At 45.9% G+C, this 27,669-nt stretch overlaps 1 protein-coding gene across 1 annotated transcript in view; it reads right to left on the bottom strand.

The window, feature by feature from the left end:
- Positions 1-27,669, bottom strand: part of ADAM33 (ADAM metallopeptidase domain 33) — a 136,532-nt gene that overhangs the window by 77,198 nt on the left and 31,665 nt on the right. The window contains exons 5-6 of the mRNA XM_088458860.1: positions 13,277-13,353; positions 6,560-6,713 (exon numbers count right to left, since the gene is read on the bottom strand). Of these exons, the coding sequence (XP_088314986.1) occupies positions 6,560-6,713; positions 13,277-13,353 (231 nt within the window). The remainder of the gene's footprint in view (positions 1-6,559; positions 6,714-13,276; positions 13,354-27,669) is intronic.

Raw genomic sequence — 27,669 nt, 5'->3', positions numbered from 1 at the left:
GTAAGGGCCCCTATGTGCCACCCAATGGGGAAACTGTATATAACACATGTCACTCTGACAATGAAGATGGCCCCACCTAAGCTCTGAGCCCCATAGCGACTGCACCCCTTATACCTATGGTAGTTACACACATGGGCCAGAGACATTGGGTCTCATTCAGACCCGGTCGCAAGTGCTGAGCTCTTGCACTACGTGTGCGCAAGCCCCAGGGTGAGAGAGAAACTCTCTCGCTCCGGAACTCACTACAAAAGGGGCGGCTGTCGATGTTGATCGACAGCTCGCCTCATTTTGTAGGCGTGGCGGGGGGGTGGCTACACAAACGTAGGTGTTCCTTATGGAACGCTTACCGTCTTGTGGGCGGCCGCACTGACATCAGCAGTGATGTCAGTGGGGAGCTTCCTGCTCGATCAGAGCAGGAAGCTCCCTGGGGCTTGCGGCTGCCGAGACCCAATCTTAGGGTCTCGTCGCAAGCCCCGATGGTCCTGACCATCGCGACCATCAACTTGGTCGGTCGCTAAAGCTGTGGGTGGTAACCCACAGCTTAGCTATCGACCAGGAGGCCACACTTGAAAAGTGGCCACCCTCATTCAGAGAGAGCGCTCGCTTCTAGCGACCGCCTCTGAATGAGGGCCATTGTTTGGTGAGTTTCTGGCACGTTTGTCAATTTTCATGCCTAAAAATCACCTTCTATTACTGTACAGTACATCTGCCACTGAGTGTAAAGTCACCTTCTATTACTGTACAGTACATCTGCCACTGAGTGTAAATCACCTTCTATTACTGTACAGTACATCTGCCACTGAGCGTAAATCACCTTCTATTACTGTACAGTACATCTGCCACTGAGTGTAAATCACCTTCTATTACTGTACAGTACATCTGCCACTGAGTGTAAAGTCACCTTCTATTACTGTACAGTACATCTTTCACTGAGTGTAAAATCACCTTCTATTACTGTACAGTACATCTGCCACTGAGTGTAAATCACCTTCTATTACTGTACAGTACATCTGCCACTGAGTGTAAAGTCACCTTCTATTACTGTACAGTACATCTGCCACTGAGTGTAAAGTCACCTTCTATTACTGTACAGTACATCTGCCACTGAGTGTAAAGTCACCTTCTATTACTGTACAGTACATCTGCCACTGAGTGTAAAGTCACCTTCTATTACTGTACAGTACATCTTTCACTGAGTGTAAAATCACCTTCTATTACTGTACAGTACATCTGCCACTGAGTGTAAATCACCTTCTATTACTGTACAGTACATCTGCCACTGAGTGTAAAGTCACCTTCTATTACTGTACAGTACATCTGCCATTGAGTGTAAAGTCACCTTCTATTACTGTACAGTACATCTGCCACTGAGTGTAAATCACCTTCTATTACTGTACAGTACATCTGCCACTGAGTGTAAAGTCACCTTCTATTACTGTACAGTACATCTGCCACTGAGTGTAAAGTCACCTTCTATTACTGTACAGTACATCTGCCACTGAGTGTAAAGTCACCTTCTATTACTGTACAGTACATCTGCCACTGAGTGTAAAGTCACCTTCTATTACTGTACAGTACATCTTTCACTGAGTGTAAAATCACCTTCTATTACTGTACAGTACATCTGCCACTGAGTGTAAATCACCTTCTATTACTGTACAGTACATCTGCCACTGAGTGTAAAGTCACCTTCTATTACTGTACAGTACATCTGCCATTGAGTGTAAAGTCACCTTCTATTACTGTACAGTACATCTGCCACTGAGTGTAAATCACCTTCTATTACTGTACAGTACATTTGCCACTGAGTGTAAAGTCACCTTCTATTACTGTACAGTACATCTGCCACTGAGTGTAAAGTCACCTTCCAATACTGTACAGTACATCTGCCACTGAGTGTAAATCGCCTTCTATTACTGTACAGTACATCTGCCACTGAGTGTAAAGTCACCTTCTATTACTGTACAGTACATCTGTCACTGAGTGTAAATCACCTTCTATTACTGTACAGTACATCTGCCACTGAGTGTAAATCACCTTCTATTACTGTACAGTACATCTGCCACTGAGAGTAAATCACCTTCTATTACTGTACAGTACATCTTTCACTGAGTGTAAAATCACCTTCTATTACTGTACAGTACATCTGCCACTGAGTGTAAATCACCTTCTATTACTGTACAGTACATCTGCCACTGAGTGTAAATCACCTTCTATTACTGTACAGTACATCTTTCACTGAGTGTAAAATCACCTTCTATTACTGTACAGTACATCTGCCACTGAGTGTAAATCACCTTCTATTACTGTACAGTATATCTGCCACTGAGTGTAAATCACCTTCTATTACTGTACAGTACATCTGCCACTGAGTGTAAAATCACCTTCTATTACTGTACAGTACATCTGCCACTGAGTGTAAAATCACCTTCTATTACTGTACAGTACATCTGCCACTGAGTGTAAAGTCACCTTCTATTACTGTACAGTACATCTGCCACTGAGTGTAAATCACCTTCTATTACTGTACAGTACATCTGCCACTGAGTGTAAAATCACCTTCTATTACTGTACAGTACATCTGCCACTGAGTGTAAATCACCTTCTATTACTGTACAGTACATCTGCCACTGAGTGTAAAATCACCTTCTATTACTGTACAGTACATCTGCCACTGAGTGTAAATCACCTTCTATTACTGTACAGTACATCTGCCACTGAGTGTAAAGTCACCTTCTATTACTGTACAGTACATCTGCCACTGAGTGTAAATCACCTTCTATTACTGTACAGTACATCTGACACTGAGTGTAAATCACCTTCTATTACTGTACAGTACATCTGCCACTGAGTGTAAATCACCTTCTATTACTGTACGGTACATCTGCCACTGAGTGTAAATCACCTTCTATTACTGTACGGTACATCTGCCACTGAGTGTAAATCACCTTCTATTACTGTACAGTACATCTGCCACTGAGTGTAAATCACCTTCTATTACTGTACAGTACATCTGCCACTGAGTGTAAATCACCTTCTATTACTGTACAGTACATCTGCCACTGAGTGTAAATCACCTTCTATTACTGTACAGTACATCTGCCACTGAGTGTAAAGTCACCTTCTATTACTGTACAGTACATCTGCCACTGAGTGTAAATCACCTTCTATTACTGTACAGTACATCTGCCACTGAGTGTAAAATCACCTTCTATTACGGTACAGTACATCTGCCACTGAGTGTAAATCACCTTCTATTACTGTACAGTACATCTGCCACTGAGTGTAAATCACCTTCTATTACTGTACAGTACATCTGCCACTGAGTGTAAATCACCTTCTATTACTGTACAGTACATCTGCCACTGAGTGTAAATCACCTTCTATTACTGTACAGTACATCTGCCACTGAGTGTAAAGTCACCTATTACTGTACAGTACATCTGCCACTGAGTGTAAATCACCTTCCATTACTGTACAGTACATCTGCCACTGAGTGTAAATCACCTTCTATTACTGTACAGTACATCTGACACTGAGTGTAAAGTCACCTTCCATTACTGTACAGTACATCTGCCACTGAGTGTAAATCACCTTCTATTACTGTACAGTACATCTGCCACTGAGTGTAAAGTCACCTTCTATTACTGTACAGTACATCTGCCATTGAGTGTAAAGTCACCTTCTATTACTGTACAGTACATCTGCCACTGAGTGTAAATCACCTTCTATTACTGTACAGTACATTTGCCACTGAGTGTAAAGTCACCTTCTATTACTGTACAGTACATCTGCCACTGAGTGTAAAGTCACCTTCTATTACTGTACAGTACATCTGCCACTGAGTGTAAATCGCCTTCTATTACTGTACAGTACATCTGCCACTGAGTGTAAAGTCACCTTCTATTACTGTACAGTACATCTGTCACTGAGTGTAAATCACCTTCTATTACTGTACAGTACATCTGCCACTGAGTGTAAATCACCTTCTATTACTGTACAGTACATCTGCCACTGAGAGTAAATCACCTTCTATTACTGTACAGTACATCTTTCACTGAGTGTAAAATCACCTTCTATTACTGTACAGTACATCTGCCACTGAGTGTAAATCACCTTCTATTACTGTACAGTACATCTGCCACTGAGTGTAAATCACCTTCTATTACTGTACAGTACATCTTTCACTGAGTGTAAAATCACCTTCTATTACTGTACAGTACATCTGCCACTGAGTGTAAAGTCACCTTCTATTACTGTACAGTACATCTGCCACTGAGTGTAAATCACCTTCTATTACTGTACAGTACATCTGCCACTGAGTGTAAAATCACCTTCTATTACTGTACAGTACATCTGCCACTGAGTGTAAATCACCTTCTATTACTGTACAGTACATCTGCCACTGAGTGTAAAATCACCTTCTATTACTGTACAGTACATCTGCCACTGAGTGTAAATCACCTTCTATTACTGTACAGTACATCTGCCACTGAGTGTAAAGTCACCTTCTATTACTGTACAGTACATCTGCCACTGAGTGTAAATCACCTTCTATTACTGTACAGTACATCTGACACTGAGTGTAAATCACCTTCTATTACTGTACGGTACATCTGCCACTGAGTGTAAATCACCTTCTATTACTGTACGGTACATCTGCCACTGAGTGTAAATCACCTTCTATTACTGTACGGTACATCTGCCACTGAGTGTAAATCACCTTCTATTACTGTACAGTACATCTGCCACTGAGTGTAAATCACCTTCTATTACTGTACAGTACATCTGCCACTGAGTGTAAATCACCTTCTATTACTGTACAGTACATCTGCCACTGAGTGTAAATCACCTTCTATTACTGTACAGTACATCTGCCACTGAGTGTAAAGTCACCTTCTATTACTGTACAGTACATCTGCCACTGAGTGTAAATCACCTTCTATTACTGTACAGTACATCTGCCACTGAGTGTAAAATCACCTTCTATTACGGTACAGTACATCTGCCACTGAGTGTAAATCACCTTCTATTACTGTACAGTACATCTGCCACTGAGTGTAAATCACCTTCTATTACTGTACAGTACATCTGCCACTGAGTGTAAATCACCTTCTATTACTGTACAGTACATCTGCCACTGAGTGTAAATCACCTTCTATTACTGTACAGTACATCTGCCACTGAGTGTAAAGTCACCTATTACTGTACAGTACATCTGCCACTGAGTGTAAATCACCTTCCATTACTGTACAGTACATCTGCCACTGAGTGTAAATCACCTTCTATTACTGTACAGTACATCTGACACTGAGTGTAAAGTCACCTTCCATTACTGTACAGTACATCTGCCACTGAGTGTAAATCACCTTCTATTACTGTACAGTACATCTGCCACTGAGTGTAAATCACCTTCTATTACTGTACAGTACATCTGACACTGAGTGTAAATCACCTTCTATTACTGTACAGTACATCTGCCACTGAGTGTAAAGTCACCTTCTATTACTGTACAGTACATCTGCCACTGAGTGTAAATCACCTTCTATTACTGTACAGTACATCTGCCACTGAGTGTAAAGTCACCTTCTATTACTGTACAGTACATCTGCCACTGAGTGTAAATCACCTTCTATTACTGTACAGTACATCTGCCACTGAGTGTAAATCACCTTCTATTACTGTACAGTACATCTGACACTGAGTGTAAATCACCTTCTATTACTGTACAGTACATCTGCCACTGAGTGTAAATCACCTTCTATTACTGTACAGTACATCTGCCACTGAGTGTAAAGTCACCTTCTATTACTGTACAGTACATCTGACACTGAGTGTAAATCACCTTCTATTACTGTACAGTACATCTGCCACTGAGTGTAAAGTCACTGACATTATGCAGCAATTTCCAGCAAAGTTGATGTTCCAACTCCTGCGTATCTATTGGTGGGACTGTTGTCTGGGGTGATAGTTCGAGTTGACCAAAGCATGATGACATCTGTACATTATATGTCAGTGACTTTATATTGTGGATAATAATAATGCACTTTTCTGAACATTTTGCCTCTAGATGGCGTAAAACACACCGTATGGAAGTACTGGCCAATGTGTTTCCAGAAATGCAAGAAATTAAATCTATGTGCCCCAATAACAACATCGCCCCCCACACATCAACTACCATCCCTACGCGCGTTCCCCGAAAACTGGCAGAAACTGATGCATGAGGGACAAGAGGGGAGATGTACCAAACCTTGGAGAGAGAGAGAGTGGCGAGGTCGCCCAAAGCAACTAATCAGCTTCTAAAAGTCATTTTATAGACTGTGCTGGATACATGACAGAAGCTGATTGGGTGCTGGAGCCAACGTCTCTACTTTATCTCTCCCGAAGGTTTGATACATCTCCCCCACTGAGAGAGGGTATGGCCACATCGCTGCGCAGGTGATAAATTACCCTTTATTAAATTGAAAGCTCTTGTTGTATAATATTTTGGTGTAATATTCTTATTATTAGAGCTAGTGAGCTGCTTGCTTATCCTACAGAAGTCACGTAATAGATTTACCTCTCTGTTGGTGAAGCCGAGGAAGCGACGATGCCGGGAGTGTGAGCCGGGTGCTGGGCGTCTCTTGCCGAGACTGGTAATCACATAGTCCTGTGACCCAGGATGGGCAATGGGGTCAATGCTGTAGGTTTCATCTGCGATAGTTATATGTCCACTGAAAGGCACAAGTACCTGTTACTCCAGGCGGAGATATGTATCACAATAATGATGAACTTAGCGTTTGTAATTCATTAATACATTAGTGAAGTCACTGGGATTACTCCGAGGCGCCGTTATATATAATTGCACAATTTAATTTATTTTATATAAAGAGAAAAAAAAAATCTCAAAATGTAATTTCCCAGTGATCGCATTTCGGGCCCTATTTATCATCATATTACTTAAATGCGAATGCCCCATTACTGCCCAGTTACGCCCATTCAGCGCAAATGGTGACGAGATTGAGATGCACCCAGATTCGCCCCTATTATCCATACGGTCATGCACAGTGCTAAAGACCGCAGAACGGACGCGCGTGCTACTGTACATCCGTCCCTGCGAGAGGGCCCTGCTATCGCTTTGTGTCGGGGTTCTTCTTTTTCCTCCAGTTAATAAATAGACCCCTAAATGGGGCTCAGGATATGTCTGTTACCGATTATTAGGAAGAGGAACGTTTTAATTACTCCAACGCATCATAGTAACAAATTCTGGGCCTGATTCAGACCCGCTCGCTAGCGCTGAGCGCTCGCAAGCGGGTCGATGCTGCCCAAGTGCGCATGCACACGACGGAGGTGGCTCCGTCGTGCGCATGCGCGAGACCCGAATAACAGCGGCCAAGCCGTCGTTATGGGTCTCGCATCATGTCGATGTCGATGGTGAGTGACAGCACGCCCCTTTTGGTGGGCGTGCCGGGGGCGTGGCTGCCCAGACGGAGGCGTTCCTATGGGAGACAATCGCGACCATCATTTTGGCCGCTCGCTATAGCTGTGGGTGGTCACCCACAGTTCTGCGAACGGCCAGGAGGCTGCTCCAAACAGTAAGAGGAACGGCCCTGATTCAGAGCGAGCGCTCTGTCAGAGCGTCCGGCTCTGAATCAGGGCCTCTGCTCAATAATATTCAAATAATTACTGTTGTTAGTCACTTAGGGCCTGATTCAGAGCCGGACGCTATTTGCGCTCGCTCGTTCAGAAAAAGGGGCCGGCTATTTAAATTGAGCGCTCGCTCTTTGCAGTCTGTTGACGCCTCTATGTCTGAGCGAGCAAACGAAACATGCGCTCGCTATTTTGTAAAGACGCCCCCTGGCCGCTCGCATCCTACGTCATCTCCGCTATTTATTGGATTAATCGAGTACATCGAAAGGCGTCTGAACTGCTCGCAGTGCTTGTGGTTGGATTTTCCTACCGCAATCATGCGAACAGTTCAGGCTAAGAAACAACCAAGTGACGTGGTCGATGACGCTGCTGTATTAATTATGCACACCCTTAAAACGCCCGTTTTGACCGTTTGGCGCACCTGCGTTTGGATCTCCACTCCCCGTTTTCAAGCACCTTCCCCTGTTACCACCCACAAACGCCTCATTCTGTCACTCAAATTAGCAGGCATTCGCTATTTTGCGAGTGCTCGATTTCTGACCGCAATGACTGGTTGGCGTATGCGCTTTACGACCCATACACATGCGCAGTTGTGCGAACATCGCTCGGAGCGAACGAGCAGCCGCTTACGAGCGGCTCTGAATCAGGCCCTTAGTTCATGCGGTAAAAGGAAATCATGCGCTCTTAATATCTGTATAAGCAGCTATCTATTTAGTAAGATCAGAATGAACTGATACCAATGTTGCAAGACCACAATATAGAAGCGCTTGTAATAAAGAACATGTATCTATTAAGCGTGTTATGAACAGTCCTAAATGGATAGACTTTGATACAGTATGGCCAGGCAATAACTGAAATGATAAACTGTATCAATGAAATGAAATGTACACAAATGGTACCCAAATAAAACGCCTGTTTGAATTAGACCGGTAATGATGAGATTTAGAGGACAAGAAAACATATGATCCCGCAGTATGCAGAAAAACAACCGGGAAAGACACAGGGCTGAACCAATTTCCAACAATAAGAAAGGAAAACGTACCGCGAAGAAGGAATAATAAATACCTATTGAAGACTCCAGTCCAACCCCAGAGAAATAGGACCTATCTACCATTTAATCAGAAAAATTTCAGCTATAATAGAAGTCCATGTGGGAGAGAGAACCTACAAATCAATCGATCAAAGACAGCATATGAAATAGGGAGAAAAGAAGCCATAAGACAAAATATAAAAGAAGCATACCAGTTAAGACAGAAAATTGCGAACCAAGAGCTAAGTAATAGTCCACCTGGTAGCACAAGCATGAAAAAAAGAACAAGATTATCTTCAACAGAAGATTTTTTAGAATTTCTGGAGACATTCGACGACCCGAATAAGTTTGAGATGTATATAGATCTACACAAATTCATAAGAAAACTCTGTTTGAAGAAGTACTTCCAAAGAAACCCAATCATTAGAAATGACACAGAAAGAACAGAAGGAGAACAGGAAATACAACATACAAATTTGAAACCACAAAGCAACTTTTTTCCCAGCTACATAAAAGGACCAGTACTGGAAACGTTCCAAAGACTTGTTGAAAAAGACTTAGAGAAAATACCATCCATACCAAAGATCAAGATGAATTTAAATAAAGGGGAGAAGGAAGCTCTAGAAACATTGAAGAATAACAAAGAAATTATCATAAAAGGAGCTGACAAAGGTGGAGGCATTGTAATTATGGACAGATCCAGATATTTAACAGAAACAGAGAGACTTCTATCAGACAACACCACTTACAAAATATTAGAAAATGATCCCACGGAAATGTTTAAAAGAGAACTAAATGAACATTTAGAAGAAGGACTTAGGTTGGGCATCTTAAACAAAAAAGAATTTGAAGTTTTAAACAACGACGCTCCAAGAATACCAGTATTTTATCAATTGCCTAAACTACATAAAGATCCACTCAACCCTCCAGGTCGACCAATAGTATCCGGAATTCAATCTTTGACTTCAAACCTTTCAGGTTATGTGGACATATTTTTACAGCCACTAGTGACCCAACAAAAAAGCTATATTAAGGACACCACAACGGTACTACAAGACCTCAAAAGCATCACCTGGAAGGACTCCTTTTATTTAGTAACTTGTGATGTCAAGTCACTATATACCTGCATACGCCACGCTGATGGTTGTGCCCATACGTATCATTATCTGAACCATAGATCAGACCTTTTGAATTCACAAATAAATTTTATTATGAGCAGTATAGAGTTTATACTGAACCACAATTATTTTTGGTATCAAAACCAGTTTTTTAAACAAATAACCGGTACAGCGATGGGCAGTCGATTCGCACCGAGTTACGCGAATCTCTTTGTCGCTAAATGGGAAGATGATAAAATTTGGCATAACAACCCGTATCAAGAACATGTGAAACATTGGAAAAGGTTTATAGATGACATCATATTTATTTGGGAAGGAAATGAGGACAGTCTGACTAAATTCTTGGGATATCTGAATCACAATGATTTGAACCTAGAGTTCACATATAATTTCAGCAAAGAGTCTATACAATTCCTGGACCTAGAAATATATATAGAAAGGAACACCATACACACACGAACTTTTTTCAAAAAAGTTGACTACGACAATTATTTACTTTCATCAAGTAACCATCACCCGAAGTGGATTGGAAATATTCCAGGAGGACAGTTCCAGAGGATCAAAAGGAACTGTACTAAAAATGAAGAATTCAAAGCACAGAGTGAAGTTCTAAAACAGAGGTTCATAGAAAGGGAATATTCGGAGAATCAGATTGACATCAGTCTTAAGAAAATTGAGAAAATAAATAGAGAAGATTTATTACAATACAACAACAAAAGAAAGGAAAATCCAGAAAATGTATTATTTATCACACGTTATAACAGTTACACTGAAGCATTGGAGCAGAGTATAAAAAAACATTGGCATCTTCTACACCTAGACTCTGAAACAAAGAACCTAATCCCAACCAGACCAAAAATAGTTTACAAAAGAGCTGAAATACTTCAAAATATGCTTACAGCTAGTTGCATCCCTCCGGAAAAACCACCTTCCACTGTATGTCAGAAAGGATTTCATTTTTGTTTGAACTGTAAAACATGTAAAGATACTGGAACTAACAGCACTAAAGGGATCACAAGATTTCAGTCCCACTCTCGGAACACAGAATTTGAAATCAAACAGTACCTTTGCTGCAACACAGAGGGTGTAGTCTACCTACTAGAATGTCCCTGCGGTCTCCAGTATATTGGCCGTACCATCAGAAAACTCAAAGTAAGAATAGGGGAACACATCAACAACATCAAAAAAGGCTACACATCACATAGTGTGTCCAATCATTTCTTATCACACCATCAGAAGAACCCAAAAGGACTTAAATTCCTAGCAATCAGGAAAATAGAGAAAGATTGGAGAGGAGGAAATTTCACAGAAAAAATCTCTAAACAAGAAACCAAATGGATCTATAATATGGATACCCTCCACCCTAGAGGACTGAACATAGATTTTGATCTGGGAGCCTTTCTTAAAACCTGAAATATTAGTAATAATATCTATATACTTCATTATACCATGTAACATAAAATATCAGTTATTCCAGTTAAATCATATCATTGCGACACATCCCTATTTAAATATGTACACACCCACATATATCTATTTATTCATTTATCTTTATTTATATTCATATTTATATTATTATTATTTTTATTTATTTTAAGACCAGGCATTACTTAGTTTGTACACACTGCTGCGTTTAATTGAAAAACATGAAATGAAAGAAATGTCATTATAGCTTCTTTTATAATGTTCGTTTATTTTATTAAGAAACATTGCGCTACATATTTTAATAATTTTTTTACCTCTAAGACACTAATAAAGATTATACCTTTTAACCACCAATCCTTTTAAAAACCGTATTCATGGATTCAGCTTCCAATTATGGAAGCAAGAAAGGAACCAATCAGAACAATTCCTGTAGGATATAACAGGGGCGAACACAGCACTACAGACACCTTGAAAAAGTCACTATCGTGATGAAACGCGTTGGTGTTAGCGGGACCCCCGGACTGACGTCACTTCGTTCAGAGGAAGCTCAAGCACACGACTCAAAACACTCCCGTTATCGGCGTTTCAACAAGAAGCCAGGGAGAAAGCTCACCCCGGACAAGCACAACCAGGAGGCGCACAGCATGCAGCAGTTTTTACATTTCATTCTGCTAGCCGCTCACTGCCGCCCTTGCTGCCGGCAGGGAAAGGTAGGGTAAGTCCACCGGTGCTCCGGATCCATTTTTATTATACGGGACTCCCAACCAACATATACTCCACTAAAAGAGTTATAAACATCTTACTATTCATGTTTTTATATGTAGCGCACTTTGTGTCAGATATTACCGGTCTAATTCAAACAGGCGTTTTATTTGGGTACCATTTGTGTATATTTCATTTCATTGATACAGTTTATCATTTCAGCTTAAATAGATACATGTTCTTTATTACAAGCGCTTCTATATTGTGGTCTTGTCTTCCTTAGTTCATGCGTCTGATTACATATTAAGGGCCCTATTTATCTCAGATGCGAATTAGATGTGATAATAGCGCCAGGATTTGCAATGCAATATTTATATACATCGCAAGGACTTATTAAATATCGCTTACAGGGACAGAGCTTCAGAGACAGAATCCTCTCCGCACACTTTTCAGGGTATTTTTTGCAAAAAGTACCTTAAGAGCGGTTCTGTGCATGTGCCACCGCCGGCTCCCCCCCAGAGCTTACACTTACCTCCTTCAGATGATCAGTGACCCGGTGAGCTCCACAGTGATCCGGTCATCTGATTACTTTTCCCCGGTCATCTGATGCATTCAGATCTAATGACCGGGTTACCGAGCCGCTCACCGGATGGATCACCGATTACCATTCTGGGTGCAGGTAAGTGTTTTCTCTATTTCTCAATGTGATCAGCGCTGTGGTCTATGGGACATGTGGGATGATGACTGAAGCCGTCTCTGGGCTCTGCTTTCCCTGAGTTATGTAAGACGGGGAACCCTGCTTGTCGCCATCTGCAGGTGCTGTTATTATCCCCTCCCCTCCTGTTTCTTTTTCCATAATCCTCTTTAGTATATAATACAGATCGTATTTACAAGTATAAAAATGTGCGAATTTATGGGCTTGGAGAGTTTTTTTTTGTTTTACGAAAACTGCTCCAATTGCCCTTTCATACATCTAAGTGATACTAAAATAATGTGAAAAGGGTGTGACAACATTATTGTTATTGCTTTCACATTATTTAAGTAATATGAGAGACTGAGCTGCCCAGATGTCTCGGCCGGCTCTACGCACTGCAGGGTCCTTTGGACGCTCCGGGCAGCACTGCAGCAGAGCTTCTGGCCACAGTGTGCCATTCCAGCCAGATGTAGGAGCCGTGGGGCAGCGACTGTGCCGTCCCCAGGCTCTGCGTCCTGGACGATGGCACCACTTCCACACCCCTCCCTACAGCACTGGCATTCAGCTCCATGCCCGCAATGTGTGTCTAATTGCGTCTGGTTTACACCCGATAGCACTAGGGGCAGACAGTCATGCATGGGATGGTTCCACTACCACATGTGTATGAGAAAGGCTCACCTGAGACCGTGACAAGTGCACACAGAGAGCGACGATTCCGGCACGCCATCCACCGTCCCCGTGTAGCAGCAGTGACCCTGAGCAGAGACACAGAGAGTTAGGGACAGTGTTCATTATAGGGAAAGTGACAACACGCTGAGGAACATGACAGATATGGTATATGAGGCTGCTGCTGCTGTCAGTCCCTGGGGAGGTAAAGGCATACTTGCCTACTTTTGAAAAAGCATTTCAGGGAGATTGTGAAAGCAGCACCTATGAGCGCGGCAGTAAAGTGGGCGTGTACTGCTACATCTGAGGGGCGTGTCATACATCTGAGGGGCGTGTCATAAAACTGACTTACATCCAAATGTAAACGAGCCCCAAAGCAGTTAGTAAGATCTACTTGTTGATGAAAACACACTGATACTTCTCAGAAAATACATGTAACCATAGGGATCATTGTGCCTTATAACCAAAGCAGGGAAATTATACTAATGATCCCATTTGAATGTATATATCTCTGTTTTTTCTTTTATATAACAGTGTCATATAGGGGGTATGGTAAAATGAGGGAGATTGGTAGACTCTTCAGGGAGACAGCGAGATTTCTGCTATTTCAGGGAGTCTCCCTGACAATGAGGGAGAGTTGGCAAGTTTGGGTAAAGGGTAATATGTGCAGGAGCTGTCACAGCATGTATGGTATTTCCTGGGCAGAATACTGTGGCCCTTTATATAGCAGCTGGGAAGAGGGGCCCTTGATATAGCAGCTGGGAAGAGGGGCCCTTGATATAGCAGCTGGGAAGAGGGGCCCTTGATATAGCAGCTGGGAAGAGGGGCCCTTGATATAGCAGCTGGGAAGAGGGGCCCTTGATATAGCAGCTGGGAAGAGGGGCCCTTGATATAGCAGCTGGGAAAAGGGGCCCTTGATATAGCAGCTGGGAAGAGGGGCCCTTGATATAGCAGCTGGGAAGAGGGGCCCTTGATATAGCAGCTGGGAAGAGGGTCCCTTGATATAGCTGCTGGGAAGAGGGGCCCTTTATATAGCAGCTGGGGAGAGGGGCCCCTGGGGGAACACATTGTAGTGTAATACACTACAGGAGGGTTTTCTCCACACAATAAATATAATAAAATCACAATGATGTCACAGAGAGTCACACTACTGTAACTGAGAATCACGTTGCTGTCTCTGAGAGTTACACTACTGTCACTGAGAGTCACATTATGTTTTTTTATGTCCACTTCCTATGATAATAATTCTGATGATCTATAAGACAATTACATTCTATACATTTAATTGAATATAAGATTTTTGAATTTACATGTATTGTCATCTTTGAATTGGAGCAACCAGTGCAGAAAGGGTTAAAGGGGGGTTAATTCGTGGACACACTTTTTTGTTGTTGCTGTCACTGAGAGTCACACCGCTGTCACTGAGAATCACACCGCTGTCACTGAGAATCACACCGCTGTCACAGAGAATCACACCGCTGTCACTGAAAGTCACACCGCTGTCACTGAGAATCACACCGCTGTCACAGAGAATCACACCGCTGTCACTGAGAGTCACACTGCTGTCACTGAGAATAATGCTGCTGTCACTGAGAGTCACATCGCTGTCACTGAGAATCACACCGCTGTCACTGAGAGTCACACCGCTGTCACTGAGAATCACACCGCTGTCACAGAGAATCACACCGCTGTCACTGAGAGTCACACTGCTGTCACTGAGAGTCACACCGCTGTCACAGAGAATCACACCGCTGTCACTGAGAGTCACACTGCTGTCACTGAGAATCACACCGCTGTCACAGAGAATCACACCGTTGTCACTGAGAGTCACACTGCTGTCACTGAGAGTCACACTGCTGTCACAGAGAATCACACCGCTGTCACTGAGAGTCACACTGCTGTCACTGAGAATAATGCTGCTGTCACTGAGAGTCACACCGCTGTCACTGAGAGTCACACCGCTGTCACTGAGAATCACACCGTTGTCACAGAGTCACACCGCTGTCACTGAGAGTCACACTGCTGTCACTGAGAATCACACTGCTGTAACTGAGAGTCACACCGCTGTCACTGAGAATCACACCGCTGTCACTATGAATCACACCGCTGTCACTGAGAGTCACACCGCTGTCACTGAGAATCACACCGCTGTCACTGAGAGTCACACTGCTGTCACTGAGAGTCACACTGCTGTCACTGAGAGTCACACTGCTGTCACAGAGAATCACACCGCTGTCACTGAGAGTCACACTGCTGTCACTGAGAATAATGCTGCTGTCACTGAGAGTCACACCGCTGTCACTGAGAGTCACACCGCTGTCACTGAGAATCACACCGTTGTCACAGAGTCACACCGCTGTCACTGAGAGTCACACTGCTGTCACTGAGAATCACACTGCTGTCACTGAGAGTCACACCGCTGTCACTGAGAATCACACCGCTGTCACTATGAATCACACCGCTGTCACTGAGAGTCACACCGCTGTCACTGAGAATCACACCGCTGTCACTGAGAGTCACACTGCTGTCACTGAGAATAATGCTGCTGTCACTGAGAGTCACACCGCTGTCACTGAGAGTCACACCGCTGTCACTGAGAATCACACCGTTGTCACAGAGTCACACCGCTGTCACTGAGAGTCACACTGCTGTCACTGAGAATCACACTGCTGTCACTGAGAGTCACACCGCTGTCACTGAGAATCACACCGCTGTCACTATGAATCACACCGCTGTCACTGAGAGTCACACCGCTGTCACTGAGAATCACACCGCTGTCACTGAGAGTCACACTGCTGTCACTGAGAGTCACACCGCTGTCACTGAGAATCACACCGCTGTCACTGAGAGTCACACTGCTGTCACAGAGAATCACACTGCTGTCACTGAGAATAATGCTGCTGTCACTGAGAGTCACATCGCTGTCACTGAGAATCACACCGCTGTCACTGAGAGTCACACCGCTGTCACTGAGAATCACACCGCTGTCACAGAGAATCACACCGCTGTCACTGAGAGTCACACTGCTGTCACTGAGAATCACACCGCTGTCACAGAGAATCACACCGCTGTCACTGAGAGTCACACCGCTGTCACTGAGAATCACACCGCTGTCACTGAGAATCACACCGTTGTCACTGAGAGTCACACTGCTGTCACTGAGAGTCACACTGCTGTCACAGAGAATCACACCGCTGTCACTGAGAGTCACACTGCTGTCACTGAGAATAATGCTGCTGTCACTGAGAGTCACACTGCTGTCACTGAGAGTCACACTGCTGTCACTGAGAGTCACACCGCTGTCACTGAGAGTCACACCGCTGTCACTGAGAATCACACCGTTGTCACAGAGAGTCACACCGCTGTCACTGAGAGTCACACTGCTGTCACTGAGAATCACACTGCTGTCACTGAGAGTCACACCGCTGTCACTGAGAATCACACCGCTGTCACTATGAATCACACCGCTGTCACTGAGAGTCACACCGCTGTCACTGAGAATCACACCGCTGTCACTGAGAGTCACACCGCTGTCACTGAGAATCACACCGCTGTCACTGAGAGTCACACCGCTGTCACTGAGAGTCACACCGCTGTCACAGAGAATCACACCGTTGTCACTGAGAGTCACACTGCTGTCACTGAGAGTCACACCGCTGTCACAGAGAATCACACCGCTGTCACTGAGAGTCACACCGCTGTCACTGAGAATCACACCGCTGTCACAGAGAATCACACCGCTGTCACTGAGAGTCACACTGCTGTCACTGAGAATCACACCGCTGTCACAGAGAATCACACTGCTGTCACTGAGAATAATGCTGCTGTCACTGAGAGTCACATCGCTGTCACTGAGAATCACACCGCTGTCACTGAGAGTCACACCGCTGTCACTGAGAATCACACCGCTGTCACAGAGAATCACACCGCTGTCACTGAGAGTCACACTGCTGTCACTGAGAATCACACCGCTGTCACTATGAATCACACCGCTGTCACTGAGAGTCACACCGCTGTCACTGAGAATCACACCGCTGTCACTGAGAGTCACACCGCTGTCACTGAGAATCACACCGCTGTCACTGAGAGTCACACCGCTGTCACTGAGAGTCACACCGCTGTCACAGAGAATCACACCGTTGTCACTGAGAGTCACACTGCTGTCACTGAGAGTCACACCGCTGTCACAGAGAATCACACCGCTGTCACTGAGAGTCACACCGCTGTCACTGAGAATCACACCGCTGTCACAGAGAATCACACCGCTGTCACTGAGAGTCACACTGCTGTCACTGAGAATCACACCGCTGTCACAGAGAATCACACTGCTGTCACTGAGAATAATGCTGCTGTCACTGAGAGTCACATCGCTGTCACTGAGAATCACACCGCTGTCACTGAGAGTCACACCGCTGTCACTGAGAATCACACCGCTGTCACAGAGAATCACACCGCTGTCACTGAGAGTCACACTGCTGTCACTGAGAATCACACCGCTGTCACAGAGAATCACACCGCTGTCACTGAGAGTCACACTGCTGTCACTGAGAATCACACTGCTGTCACAGAGAATCACACCGTTGTCACTGAGAGTCACACTGCTGTCACTGAGAGTCACACTGCTGTCACAGAGAATCACACCGCTGTCACTGAGAGTCACACTGCTGTCACTGAGAATAATGCTGCTGTCACTGAGAGTCACACTGCTGTCACTGAGAATAATGCTGCTGTCACTGAGAGTCACACCGCTGTCACTGAGAGTCACACCGCTGTCACTGAGAATCACACCGTTGTCACAGAGAGTCACACCGCTGTCACTGAGAGTCACACTGCTGTCACTGAGAATCACACTGCTGTCACTGAGAGTCACACTGCTGTCACTGAGAGTCACACTGCTGTCACAGAGAATCACACCGCTGTCACTGAGAATCACACCGCTGTCACTATGAATCACACCGCTGTCACTGAGAGTCACACCGCTGTCACTGAGAATCACACCGCTGTCACTGAGAGTCACACTGCTGTCACTGAGAGTCACACCGCTGTCACAGAGAATCACACCGTTGTCACTGAGAGTCACAGAGTCACACTGCTGTCACTGAGAGTCACACTGCTGTCACAGAGAATCACACCGCTGTCACTGAGAGTCACACTGCTGTCACTGAGAGTCACACTGCTGTCACTGAGAGTCACACTGCTGTCACTGAGAATCACACCGCTGTCACAGAGAATCACACCGCTGTCACTGACAGTCACACTGCTGTCACTGAGAGTCACACCGCTGTCACTGAGAGTCACACTGCTGTCACTGAGAATAATGCTGCTGTAACTGAGAGTCACACTGCTGTCACTGAGAATAATGCAGCTGTCACTGAGAGTCACACCGCTGTCACTGAGAATCACACCGTTGTCACAGAGAGTCACACCGCTGTCACTGAGAGTCACACTGCTGTCACTGAGAATCACACTGCTGTCACTGAGAGTCACACTGCTGTCACTGAGAGTCACACTGCTGTCACAGAGAATCACACTGCTGTCACTGAGAATCACACCGCTGTCACTATGAATCACACCGCTGTCACTGAGAGTCACACCGCTGTCACTGAGAATCACACCGCTGTCACTGAGAGTCACACTGCTGTCACTGAGAGTCACACCGCTGTCACAGAGAATCACACCGTTGTCACTGAGAGTCACAGAGTCACACTGCTGTCACTGAGAGTCACACTGCTGTCACAGAGAATCACACCGCTGTCACTGAGAGTCACACTGCTGTCACTGAGTTACACAGCTGTCACAGAGAATCACACTGCTGTCACTGAGAGTCACACCGCTGTCACTGAGAATCACACCGCAGTCACAGAGAATCACACCGCTGTCACAGAGAATCACACCGCTGTCACTGAGAGTCACTATGCTGTCACTGAGAATTACACTGCTGTCACTGAGAGTCACACTGCTGTCACTGAGAATCACACCGCTGTCACAGAGAATCACACCGCTGTCACTGAAAGTCACACTGCTGTCACTGAGAATCATACCGCTGTCACTGAGAGTCACACTGCAGTCACTGAGAGTCACACTACTGTCACAGAGAATCACACCGCTGTCACAGAGAATCACACCGCTGTCACTGAGAGTCACACTGCTGTCACTGAGAATCACACCGCTGTCACTGAGAGTCACACTGCTGTCACTGAGAATCACACCGCTGTCACAGAGAATCACACCGCTGTCACTGACAGTCACACTGCTGTCACTGAGAATCACACCGCTGTCACAGAGAATCACACCGCTGTCACAGAGAGTCACACCGCTGTCACTGAGAATAATGCTGCTGTCACTGAGAGTCACACTGCTGTCACTGAGAATAATGCTGCTGTCACTGAGAGTCACACCGCTGTCACTGAGAGTCACACTGCTGTCACAGAGAATCACACCGCTGTCACAGAGAATCACACCGCTGTCACTGAGAGTCACACTGCTGTCACTGAGAATAATGCTGCTGTCACTGAGAGTCACACCGCTGTCACTGAGAGTCACACTGCTGGCTGTCACTGAGAGTCACACTGCTGGCTGTCACTGAGAGTCACACTGCTGTCACAGAGAATCATACCGTTGTCACTGAGAGTCACACTGCTGTCACTGAGAGTCACACTGCTGTCACAGAGAATCACACCGCTGTCACTGAGAGTCACACTGCTGTCACTGAGTTACACAGCTGTCACAGAGAATCACACCGCTGTCACTGAGAGTCACACCGCTGTCACTGAGAATCACACCGCTGTCACAGAGAATCACACCGCTGTCACAGAGAATCACACCGCTGTCACTGAGAGTCACACCGCTGTCACTGAGAATCACACCGCTGTCACAGAGAATCACACAGCTGTCACTGAAAGTCACACTGCTGTCACTGAGAATCATACCGCTGTCACTGAGAGTCACACTGCTGTCACTGAGAGTCACACTACTGTCACAGAGAATCACACCACTGTCACAGAGAATCACACCGCTGTCACTGAGAGTCACACTGCTGTCACTGACAGTCACACTGCTGTCACTGAGAATCACACCGCTGTCACTGACAGTCACACTGCTGTCACTGAGAATCACACCGCTGTCACAGAGAATCACACCGCTGTCACAGAGAGTCACACTGCTGTCACTGAGAATAATGCTGCTGTCACTGAGAGTCACACTGCTGTCACTGAGAATAATGCTGCTGTCACTGAGAGTCACACCGCTGTCACTGAGAGTCACACTGCTGTCACAGAGAATCACACCGCTGTCACAGAGAATCACACCGCTGTCACTGAGAGTCACACTGCTGTCACTGAGAATCACACTGCTGTCACTGAGAGTCACACTGCTGTCACTGAGAATCACACCGCTGTCACTGACAGTCACACTGCTGTCACTGAGAATCACACCGCTGTCACAGAGAATCACACCGCTGTCACAGAGAGTCACACCGCTGTCACTGAGAATAATGCTGCTGTCACTGAGAGTCACACTGCTGTCACTGAGAATAATGCTGCTGTCACTGAGAGTCACACCGCTGTCACTGAGAGTCACACTGCTGTCACAGAGAATCACACCGCTGTCACAGAGAATCACACCGCTGTCACTGAGAGTCACACTGCTGTCACTGAGAATAATGCTGCTGTCACTGAGAGTCACACCGCTGTCACTGAGAGTCACACTGCTGGCTGTCACTGAGAGTCACACTGCTGGCTGTCACTGAGAGTCACACTGCTGTCACAGAGAATCATACCGTTGTCACTGAGAGTCACACTGCTGTCACTGAGAGTCACACTGCTGTCACAGAGAATCACACCGCTGTCACTGAGAGTCACACTGCTGTCACTGAGTTACACAGCTGTCACAGAGAATCACACCGCTGTCACTGAGAGTCACACCGCTGTCACTGAGAATCACACCGCTGTCACAGAGAATCACACCGCTGTCACTGAGAGTCACACCGCTGTCACTGAGAATCACACCGCTGTCACAGAGAATCACACCGCTGTCACTGAGAGTCACTATGCTGTCACCGAGAATTACACTGCTGTCACTGAGAGTCACACCGCTGTCACTGAGAATCACACCGCTGTCACAGAGAATCACACAGCTGTCACTGAAAGTCACACTGCTGTCACTGAGAATCATACCGCTGTCACTGAGAGTCACACTGCTGTCACTGAGAGTCACACTACTGTCACAGAGAATCACACCGCTGTCACAGAGAATCACACCGCTGTCACTGAGAGTCACACTGCTGTCACTGACAGTCACACTGCTGTCACTGAGAATCACACCGCTGTCACAGAGAATCACACCGCTGTCACTGACAGTCACACTGCTGTCACTGAGAATCACACCGCTGTCACAGAGAATCACACCGCTGTCACAGAGAGTCACACTGCTGTCACTGAGAATAATGCTGCTGTCACTGAGAGTCACACTGCTGTCACTGAGAATAATGCTGCTGTCACTGAGAGTCACACCGCTGTCACTGAGAGTCACACTGCTGTCACAGAGAATCACACCGCTGTCACAGAGAATCACACCGCTGTCACTGAGAGTCACACTGCTGTCACTGAGAATCACACTGCTGTCACTGAGAGTCACACTGCTGTCACTGAGAATCACACTGCTGTCACTGAGAGTCAGACTGCTGTCACTGAGAATCACACCGCTGTCACTGAGAGTCACACTGCTGTCACTGAGAGTCACACTACTGTCACAGAGAATCACACCGCTGTCACTGAGAGTCACACTGCTGTCACTGAGAGTCACACCGCTGTCACTGAGAGTCACACTGCTGTCACTGAGAGTCACACCGCTGTCACTGAGAGTCACACTGCTGTCACTGAGAGTCACACCGCTGTCACAGAGAATCACACCGCTGTCACTGAGAGTCACACTGCTGTCACTGAGTTACACAGCTGTCACAGAGAATCACACCGCTGTCACTGAGAGTCACACTGCTGTCACTGAGAGTCACGCCGCTGTCACTGAGAGTCACACTACTGTCACAGAGAGTTGCCCTACTGTCACTGAGAGTCACATTACTGTCACTGAGACTCACACTGTTGTCACTGAGAATCACATTGCTGTCACTGCGAGTCACACTACTGTCACTGAGAATCACACTGCTGTCACAGAGAGTCATACTGCTGTCACTAAGAGTCATTATGCTGTCACTGAGAGTCACACTACTGTCACTGAGAATCACACTGCTGTCACAGAGAGTCACACCGCTGTCACTGAGAGTCACACTGCTGTCACAGAGAATCACACCGCTGTCACTGAGAGTCGCACTGCTGTCACTGAGAGTCACACCGTTGTCACTGAGAGTCACACTGCTGTCACAGAGAATCACACCGCTGTCACTGAGAGTCACACTGCTGTCACTGAGAGTCACACTGCTGTCACAGAGAATCACACCGCTGTCACTGAGAGTCACACCGCTGTCACTGAGAATCACACCGCTGTCACAGAGAATCACACAGCTGTCACAGAGAATCACACCGCTGTCACAGAGAATCACACCGTTGTCACTGAGAGTCACACCGCTGTCACAGAGAATCACACCGCTGTCACTGAGAGTCGCACTGCTGTCACTGAGACTCACACTACTGTCACAGAGAATCACACCGCTGTCACTGAGAGTCACACTGCTGTCACTGAGAGTCACACTGCTGTCACTGAGAATCACACTACTGTCACAGAGAATCACACCGCTGTCACTGAGAGTCACACTACTGTCACAGAGAATCACACCGCTGTCACTGAGAGTCACGCCGCTGTCACTGAGAGTCACACTACTGTCACTGAGAGTCACATTACTGTCACTGAGACTCACACTGCTGTCACTGAGAATCACATTGCTGTCACTGCGAGTCACACTACTGTCACTGAGAATCACACTGCTGTCACAGAGAGTCATACTGCTGTCACTAAGAGTCATTATGCTGTCACTGAGAGTCACACTACTGTCACTGAGAATCACACTGCTGTCACAGAGAGTCACACCGCTGTCACTGAGAGTCACACTGCTGTCACTGAGAGTCACACTACTGTCACTGAGAATCACACTGCTGTCACAGAGAGTCATACTGCTGTCACTAAGAGTCATTATGCTGTCACTGAGAGTCACACTACTGTCACTGAGAATCACACTGCTGTCACAGAGAGTCATACTGCTGTCACTAAGAGTCATTATGCTGTCACTGAGAGTCACACTGCTCTCACTGAAAGTCACACTGCTGTCACAGAGAGTCACACTGCTGTCACTGAGAGTTACACAGCTGTCACTGAGAGTTACACAGCTGTCACTGAGAGTCACACTGCTGTCACTGAGAGTTACACAGCTGTCACTGAGAGTTACACTGCTGTCACTGGGAGTTATGGTGGGTACACACTGGGCGATATTACTGAGCAACTGCACGATTACGACGTCGTAATCGTGCAATTGCTCAGTAATCGTGCACAATTCGTGCACTTTTATGTTGGAAACGACCAGCGATGCGCACTCCCGCTGGTCGTTTCCGACATTGTCCATCGCCTGAACATGCAGCGCAATCTGACGATAACGACAGATTGGCATGTTCAGGAATGATGGAGGGTGCCTGCACTGAACGACTGATCGTTCAGTGCAGACACTACAGGGGATCAGGAACGACGGTACGGTTACGATGTCCTAATTGTACTGTCTTTCCTGATCGCCTAGTGTGTACGCACCTTAGCACTGCTGTCACTGAGAGTTACACTGCTGTCACTGAGAGTTACACTACTGTCTCTGAGAGTCACGCCGCTGTCACTGAGAGTTACACTGCTGTCACTGAGAGTTACACTTTTGTCACTGAGAGTTACACTGCTGTCACTGAGAGTTACACTTTTGTCACTGAGAGTTACACTGCTGTCACTGAGAGTCACACTGCTGTCACTGAGAGTCACTATGCTGTCACTGAGAGTCACACTGCTGTCACTGAGAGTTACACTGCTGTCACTGAGAGTCACACTGCTGTCACTGAGAGTCACTATGCTGTCACTGAGAGTCACACTGCTGTCACTGAGAGTTACACTACTGTCTCTGAGAGTCACGCCGCTGTCACTGAGAGTTACACTGCTGTCACTGAGAGTTACACTTTTGTCACTGAGAGTTACACTGCTGTCACTGAGAGTTACACTTTTGTCACTGAGAGTTACACTGCTGTCACTGAGAGTCACACTGCTGTCACTGAGAGTCACTATGCTGTCACTGAGAGTCACACTGCTGTCACTGAGAGTTACACTGCTGTCACTGAGAGTCACACTGCTGTCACTGAGAGTCACTATGCTGTCACTGAGAGTCACACTGCTGTCACTGAGAGTTACACTGCTGTCACTGAGAGTCACACTACTGTCACTGAGAGTCACTATGCTGTCACTGAGAGTCACACTGCTGTCACTGAGAGTCACACTGCTGTCACGGAGAGTCACTATGCTGTCACTGAGAGTCACACTGCTGTCACTGAGAGTTACACTGCTGTCACTGAGAGTTACACTGTTGTCACTGAGAGTCACTATGCTGTCACTGAGAGTCACACTGCTGTCACTGAGAGTCACACTGCTGTCACTGAGAGTTACACTGTTGTCACTGAGAGTCACTATGCTGTCACTGAGAGTCACACTGCTGTCACTGAGAGTTACACTGCTGTCACTGAGTCACAGTCATTCAGTCTTGGGGTATCAGTAGACTGCATTGTTGTTATACATTTCGATTCAGCCCAGAATGAAGGCTGAGATACATTGTGGCAGCGCATACTGTGACTGGCTGTGTTACCCTATACTATAGGTGACTACTTGGAGCCTATACCATGTGACGAAGGAACTGCGTAACCCGACACTGATACTATTTATTATGTTGAGATTTGATTGACATTTCTCTTACCGTAGGTAACAATGTAACAAAACAATTGATTGTGTGACCTAACAAAGCATGACAGGTATTATCCCTCTCTTTTGTAGCCGTGAGGCAACACGTGTAGTATGTTATCTGATCTGCCTGTCCTGCATTCCTGACCCGCGCTCCTGGGTATATGTATGTACTGGGTGGTGAGTGACAGCTGTGATCATACAGATTGCATGCTGCATGGCGGCCGCACCGGACAGTACAAGGGCTGTATTATATTATATTATATGGCTCTGCCAGTGACTGTGTGGGTGCAGTATTTTCATTGGAAGATAGAGGACGCTATTTATGAATCTGTGACGATAACACAGATCTCTCTACTGCCTCCTACTGTAAGGATAGAAAATCTATTATCACCGCAATTTACCAGGAATATATCTCAGCTGGCTGGATGTCGTGGTTTCAGCGCTTATGTGCAACCCTGTCCCGGCGTGCATGCGCAGTGGAAATGGAGGCCCTATCTTGGGCTAACCGATCCAGTCGTAAAGAAAAAAAATAACAGCGAGAAATAAAATTCCCCTAAAAAATGATAAAATCTCCAAAAATGTAGTTGAATAAATTTCTGAGATTTTTTTTTTTTTTAAAATAAATACATTTTTTTATTTTTGATATTTTATCTCAAGTAATTAATAGACATCACCGGAGCAGCTGACTGCGGGTACTGACCCACAGCTGAAAGGGTTACCTTGCTGCTTTGTCGGACCAATCTCTGTAGGAATGCGCATATGTGAGGTGGCTCTCCGGCACGCGCACGCGCTGTGAATCTGAGAGCTCAGTTATGGTTCTCTCACTGATATAACATTTGTACAGAACAGATATAAAATACACCAGGAAACGCCATACGGCGAGCTCCGTAACAGAGAGGACTTGTGGATCTGTAATACGTCTGCACTATGGGCCTGATTCAGCATGGAGCGTTGCTGCGATAGCGAACGCAGATGGCCGATTGTTGCATACTGCGCATGCATCGCTGTGTGCGGGCGTGATCACAGAATTGTGATCGCAGAGAACGGAAACCCATCGCAGAGTGAGTGACAGGTAGTCTGCATTTGGGGGTGGTGATGGGGGGAGTGGTGGTAAAAACGCCGCTTGAACGCCATGGGCCATTACCGCCATGGGCGTACATAAATTAGCCACTGCAACGGCATACGCAGCTACGAGGTTAGCAATTCCTGAGTAAGGTCTGGTCTGTTGTGACTGTGTGGGGTGAGGATTACAAGATAGACAGTAAAAAGGTCGACATTGTCTAGATAGACACCAGATGTTAGACAATCAATAGGTTGACTGGGACAAAAGATCGACAGGTCCAAAATGTCAACACACTAAATATCTACATGTAAGAAGGTCGACAGGTACTAAACCTAGTAACGGCTGATGTGTGCCCAGTGTGTGTGATCATTATACCATAACAATATAAACACTTCAAACTTATCTAAGAATAAAACACACAGAGACAGTAATGGATTTAAAACAGGTCAGCTATTTATTTAAGAAATTAATTCAATTATTTTAAATATTGTATGGTGGCTGGAAGGACGGCACTTACACAGAGCAGCCCAACAATGCAAACTCAACAACAAAACACGGCATTGCGGGCGGAGTCCACCCTGTGGATGTCAAACTCTGCACTTGGGTATTAAGCATAGACCTTCTATCAAACAAAATCCCATCCTTAGATGGCTGTACTGCCCCCGTAGAGGTGGTACAGTACTTCTCTACACATAATAGAAGGTGAGCACACCCAATGCACACCCACTACACCCGGGCTGATGATAAACCGTACTTCCCGCCACACAAAATTATAGCTAACAAACAATGAAACCTAGGGTACGGGAGGGGGGGCAAATGATTCCCAGGAAAGAGGCCTCAGGCTTGTAAGCCTGGCCTTACATAAGCTCTGTCCCTACTCCTTCCACTAAGGCTTTCATAGGTTGGGACCAACACAATGATTGCCACCCAGGCCAAAGCCCAGCCTCCTGGTTTATGTCACTCCTGGCTCATACGAGCCCTCCGTTATTCAAATAGTCAACATGGACAAAAGGTCAACAGGGGAACAATGGTTGACACAAAACAAATGGTCGACACATGTTTTTTTGTTTTTTAGCCCTAGTCTTCTCTCTAAATCTCCCCTTGGTGCCGAACCATAACCCTCCCTCCTGGTGCCTAACCCTCCCTCCTGGTGCCTAACCCTAACCCTCCCTCCTGGTGCATAACCCTAACTCTCCCTCCTGGTGTCTAACCCTCCCTCCTGGTGCCTAACCCTAACCCTCCCTCCTGGTGCCTAACCCTATCTCCTGGTGCCTAACCCTCCCTCCTGGTGCCTAACCCTCCCTCCTGGTGCCTAACCCTAACCCTCCCTCCTGGTGCCTAACCCTAACCCTCCCTCCTGGTGCCTAACCCTCCCTCCTGGTGCCTAACCCTAACCCTCTCTCCTGGTGCCTAA

Source organism: Taudactylus pleione, unplaced genomic scaffold (assembly GCF_031769625.1).
Source record: "Taudactylus pleione unplaced genomic scaffold, aTauple2 ptg000861l, whole genome shotgun sequence".
NCBI lineage: Eukaryota > Metazoa > Chordata > Amphibia > Anura > Myobatrachidae > Taudactylus > Taudactylus pleione.
Note: the sequence above shows the minus strand (reverse complement) of the source record. Positions and strands in the feature narration are given on the sequence as shown.